We start from the raw sequence: 5,842 nt of genomic DNA on the forward strand, positions 1-5,842 counted from the left end.
GCTTCACCTGCCCCTTATGGAACTTAAAATGGCTAGAATGTGGTCTGGAACCAGCCTGGTGTCTTGCTTTGACCTCAGCTGCTCCCAGGAGAATCCCGTGCCACTCAGATACTGGCCTCCAGCACCCAGAGACAGCCAGTTTGGTGTAGTGGTTAGGAATCTGGGAGAACTGGGTTTGATTCCCCACTCCTCCACATGCAGCTGCTGGTGTGACCTTGGGTCAGTCACAAGTTCTCTCAGAGCTGTTCTCTTAGGGCTCTCTCTCATCCCCACCCACCTCACAAGGTGTCTGTTGTGGGGAGGGGAAGGGAAAGGAATTGTAAGCCACTCTGAGACTCCTTCGGGTCTAAATCCAATCTCTTATTTTATTCACCCGATAGTGACTGTGAAAGTGACTTTTAATGAATTACCAGGGCATACTCATTTCAGCATAAATAAAGGGCGAGGTGTTAACGGGAGCACCAAGTGGCCACTGCTGGTATATAGTTACGAGCCATCAAGGTAGGCGGGGTGGGGTGGGGTTGAGCCCGAAATCCATACTGAGTCTTGGCATCACCGGGCGATATCGTGGCCAAAGCCATTTTTGCCATTCTGACAGGCACCTGTGGAGGGAAGGAGCAGAAAAACAAATGAAAGAGGGGGATTCATAACTGATGAAGCCATTTTTTTGGGTGGGGGGTGATGAAAGGAAATCGACCGACTGGAATAGTTGCCGGTTCCACAGGTGAAGAGTTCCACCAGTTTGGTGTAGTGGTTAAGTGTGCGGACTCTAATCTGGGAGAACCGGGTTTGATTCCCCACTCCTCCACTCGCACCTGGTGGATGACCTTGGGCAAGCCATAGTTCTGATAAGAGCTGTCCTTGAGAATGAGCAGTTTCTCTCAGCCCCACCCACCTCACAGGGTGTCTGTTGTGGGGAGGGGAAGGGAAAGGAGTTTGTAAGCCGCTCTGAGACACCTTTGGGTAGTGAAGGGCGGGGTATAAATCCAATCTCTTCTTCTCTTCTTGATTGGCCTCACAGGGGCATCTGCCCCAAGCTGTGCTCCCAGGGAAAGGGACCCAAGATGAGACTTCCATGTAAAATAAAAGGCCTGGAGGCCCCTTCAAGACAGCTCTATTGCAGTGGAAGCTTCTGAGGCCCGGTGGGGATGGAGAAAGTGCCATCAGGTTGCAGCTCGCCTGTAGCAACCCTGCATGCTTTCCAACGCAAGGGAGGTTCAGAGGTGGTTTGCCATGACCTGCCTCTGCGTAGTGTAGGGTTGCCAGGTCTGGGTTGGAAAATACCTGGAGACTTTGGGGGTGGAGCCAGGAGAGGGCGGGGTTTGGGGAGGGGAGGGGCCTTGGCATGGCCCAGTGCCATACAGCCCACCCTGCAAAGCAGCCATTTTCTCCAGGGGAGCTGATCTCTGTCAGCTGGAGATCAGTTGTAAAAGCGGGAGATCCCCAGGCCCCACCTGGAGGCTGGCAACCCTAGTGTAGTGACTCTGGACTTCCTCGTCAGTCTCCCATCCGAGCACCTACCAAGGCTGACCCTGCTTAGCTTCCGAGAGCCAGGCGTTCATTTTGTGAGAAGCTGGTTAACCTCGCTTGGCACACATGGGTATCGGGGGAGGAGGAATGAGATGTTTAATTAGCACAGAAACCTAGGAAGGGTGCGCGGTCAATAAGGAACAGTGGAAGTGCTGTCCAGCCATGAGGCACGTATCAAAAGTAATTTGCTCAAAGACTCCATGGCAGGCTATGGCTCAGAGCGGATGAGCATCTGCTTGGCATGCAGAAGGTCCCAAGTTCAATCCCCGGCACCTCCAGTTAGAAAGGACCAGGGAGGAGGTGAGGTGAAAGACCTCCGCCTGAGACCCCTGAAGAGTCACTGCCAGTCTGAGTAGACAATACTGACCTTGATGGACTGATGGTCTGAGTCAGGAGAAGGCCGCTTCATCTGTGTTCAAGGTTTCCCCATGAGAGAGAGGCTGTGGGTGTTTAAATCTATTTCTGTCTGTGGTTGAGCTCGGTGGAGACTTGCCACAAAATTCCTGTGCCTCTTGCACTGCTGGGTTGTTGGACTCTACTGTTTAAAGCTAGAGTGTGTGTACACAAGTATAAGTAGGGCTGGGGAACTCCTGGAGATTTGGGCGGATGGAGCCTGAGGAAGGCAGGGTTGGCGGAGGGGTGGGGCTATAATGCCAAGTAGGCCTCCCTCCAAAGCAGCCATTTTCTTCAGGGGACCTGATGTCTGTGGTCTGGAGATCAGCTGTAATTCCTGGAGATCTCCAGGCCCCACCTGGAGGTTGGCAGCTCTAGGCGTAACCATCGCATCTGGAGAAGTGGGCCCTGGTCGATGAGAAGCGTCTGTTTCAGTAAACCTGTTTGGCTTTCAGGGGCCACCAGTCCCTTTGCTGAGTCGTGCCGCAACAGACTAGCCTGGCTGATTCTTGAGATATCAGGGGGGCGGGGCCTCATCCTTGCCTCTTCATAGGGTTGCCAAGTATTACCTCGATCCGGAGCGGGGGACTCCCGGGTCGCTCCCGGAGCGCACGCGCGCCGCATCCACGTCACACAGAAGTGACACAATCACGCTGGGGGCAGGGCCATGACCATCTGAGGGAAAACCATAGTTTTCCCTCAGATGGTCATGGCCCTGCCCCCAGCATGCCCCGCGTGATCGCGTCACTTCCTGGTGATGTGCATGTTGGGGTGGAGCCCCCCCCCCCCCGAGGCCCGATCTGGCGGTTTTCCCCGCCCCCCCCGGGGGGACTTACAACTGCTTGTAAATCTAGGCAACGGAGTTATTTCTGGCAACGCAGACAACACGACTGAGAAGGGGGCGTGGCTCAGTAGTAGAGCATCTGTTTGGCATGCAGACATTCGACCCCTGGCATCTCCAGTTAAAAGGATCGGGTAGAAAGTGATGTGAAAGACCTCTGCCTGAGACCTTGGACAGCCTCTGCCAGTTTGAGTAGACAATACTGATCTTGATGGACTGAGTGGTTGATTCAGTAGAAGGCAGCTTCACATGTTCAGAAGCTTCTCCTGTTACCTGTCTGGTTTCTTGGACTTGCTGTGAAAAGTGCAGGAGTAGCACCAGGAGGTAAAGTTAGCAGCCTTTTCCCATGACCTAATTGGCACTGGTTTTTAGTGCCAGGATTTATTCCTGAACCATCCAAGGTGCCTGGAAGGCAAAATCCAGCGCAATAAGAACAGGAGGTAGCCAAGGGGCAGGATGCGGGGGGGGGGGGGGGGCGGTGGATGGCAGCAGGGTTTCCCCCACAAATGTGAACAAAATCATTTCTACCAGTCTGCACAGGAGCAGACCCACAAAAAAAAAGTGGGGAGGGACTGGGGAATATGTAGAAAGATCCGCTATTGGTCCATCTAGCTTAATTCAGCGCTTTTAGTGGAGGTGCGGGAATCGAATCCAGAACGTTCTGCATGCAAATGAAGGCCTCAACACACACTTCAACCCAAACTGGTGCAAGCGATCCACGAGTGGAAGCGGCTTATCCAGGCATCGTTTCATCGCTGGATTCGCATCTGTGTTTTCAGTGCACCAGTCCCCTGAACTCTCTTGAACCTGCTGCATGGCGAGGGGATGGATGTATATACCCGTTTCGGACCACCACTTCTTTTGCATGTCTAGAGTTGGTGCAGGGCCCTTGTGGGTAGGGCTTTCCTGTTTTCCCCATGGTGCTTTATAAATGCTGTCCCCATCTGCAGGGAGGAGCTAAAGAGTTCTACCCCTTTAACAGAACAGAGCCAGTTTGGTGTAGTGGTTAAGTGCGCGGACTCTAATCTGGGAGAACCGGGTTTGATTCCCCACTCCTCCGCTTGCACCTGGCTGGATGACCTTGGGCAAGCCGTAGCTCTGATAAGAGCTGTTCTCTCAAGAGCAGTTCTCTCGGAGCTCTCTCAGCCCCACCTACCTCACAGGGTGTCTGTTGTGGGGAGGGAAAGGAGACTGTAAGCCACTCTGAGACTCCTTTGGGTAGTGAAGGGCGGGGTATAAATCCAATCTCGTCTTCTTCTTCTTCTCCATAGGATGGTGCCATGACCTGGATAGTCCAGGCTAGCCTGGTCTCATCCTATCTCGGAAGCTAAGCAGGGTCGGCCCTGGCTAGTATTTGGATGGGAGGCCTCCAAGGAAGTCCAGGGTACCGATGCAGAGCAGGCAACAGCAAACCCCCTCTGAACGCCTCTTGGCTTGAAAACCCCACAGGGTTGTCATAGGTCAGCATGAGGGCAACCCCCCCCCCCAATATTTACCCTGGTACCATAAAGTACCATAAAGTACTTAAACCGCCCATTCCTGCACATTACTCCTCTGTTAAAGGGGTGGGCAGACATGTTTTTCCAGGTAGTTGGCAACTCCAGGTGTAGCTGCGGCTCAATAGGAGAACATCTGCTTCACAGCCAGAAGAACCCAGGCTCCATCCCCAGCATCCCCAGCTGAAAGGATCAGACTTCTACCCAGAGATCTGCTGCCAATCAAGAGCAGTGGTGCAGCCCTGACCCGGATAGCCCCGGCCAGACTGATCTCGTCAGATCCCAGAAGCCAAGCAAGCCGCCTCTCTGAAACGTCCAGTGACTTCCAGGGACACACATGCATACACACAAATAAAGGTAAAGAAGAAGAAGAGATTGGATTTATACCCCGCCCTTCACTTCGAGTCTCAGAGCGGCTTACAAACTTCTTTCCCTCCCCCTCCCCAAAACAGACACCCTGTGAGGTGGGTGGGGCTGAGAGAGCTCTTGACAGAAACTGCTCTTTTTCAAGAACAGCTGTGCCAGAGCTTGTGACTGACCCAAGGTCACATCAGCAGGTGCAAGTGGAGGAGTGGGGAATCAAACCCGGTTCTCCCAGATGAGAGTCCGCGCACTTAACCACTACACCAAACTGGCTCTCGGTGGTGTAGGTTTCCCTTGCTCAAAAGCCAATCTAATCCGACTCTCGGGGGGCAGTGCTCATCTCCATTTCCAAGCCGAAGAGCCAGCGCTGTCTGAAGACTTTTCCATGGTCATCTGGCCGGCATGAGTGAATGCCAAGGCGCAGGGAAATACCCCCAGAAAAGAGCAGTGGTGCATAACGCTAAAGGAGCTAGAACCTCTGGCTGCCAGACAGGATCTCCTGGCTAGACTACACACGATGCCATACAATAATAATTATTATTATTACTAACTCCAGTGGATCAGTGGTCTCAGTCTAAGACAACTCCCAGAGGAAGCGAGAGATCTGGTCACAGGGGAAGATTTTCCCAAGGCTGCTAGCCATCTCTGCTGGGGTGGGGGTGGGGTAAGAGATGTGGGAGGGTCTTTCTGGTACTCACAATCCCCCAGTTTCTCTTCAAGGAAAAGGAGCTGGTCGCTGAGGGATTCCACCTGGTCCAGATACTGAAGGCGACTCCACAACTCTTTCAGCTGGGTGGGTTCCAGGGGAGGTGGCAAGATGGAAATGGCCCGATCCAGACGCTGCGCAGAGAGGGAGGGAGCTGCAGAAGCATTTTGGAAATACGCCAGTCCAACCCATCAAACTCCCCCCCCCCGCATTCACTGACTAGGCCCCACCCCAACTGGCCCACTGTTCTGATGGGAACTCTGGCGGAGGGGTAGTGCTAACTGTCTGAAGCGGCTGTTGGGGCTGGATGCTGTCCTCCCAAAACCATCCCTCCTTCACTGCTCTGTCTTTCTCCTCTCAGAGCTCTTCTCTGCAAAGCCGCCTCTCTCCCAAACAGGGTTGCCAACTCTAGCCTGGGAAATTGCTGGAGATTTTGTGGAGGGCAGAACTGGGGGGGGGGGCAGAGGTCATTTCAGGGGGGATCGCGGGGGATCGCAGTTCCCCCGGGTGAGG

The 5,842-nt window shown here is 53.8% G+C and overlaps 1 protein-coding gene across 2 annotated transcripts in view; it reads right to left on the reverse strand.

Moving 5' to 3' along the window:
* Positions 1-307: 307 nt before the first annotated feature.
* EGFL8 (EGF-like-domain, multiple 8) overlaps positions 308-5,842 on the reverse strand; it is a 37,886-nt gene continuing 32,351 nt past the window's right edge. For both annotated transcript variants that reach the window (XM_015407822.1, XM_015407821.1), the window contains 2 exons: positions 5,322-5,463; positions 308-602 (listed from right to left, as the gene is read on the reverse strand). In XM_015407822.1, the coding sequence (XP_015263308.1) occupies positions 553-602; positions 5,322-5,463 (192 nt within the window). In that variant the 3' untranslated portion in view covers positions 308-552. The remainder of the gene's footprint in view (positions 603-5,321; positions 5,464-5,842) is intronic.

Source organism: Gekko japonicus, unplaced genomic scaffold (genome assembly GCF_001447785.1).
Source record: "Gekko japonicus isolate JY-2015 unplaced genomic scaffold, Gekko_japonicus_V1.1 scaffold3014, whole genome shotgun sequence".
Lineage (NCBI taxonomy): Eukaryota > Metazoa > Chordata > Lepidosauria > Squamata > Gekkonidae > Gekko > Gekko japonicus.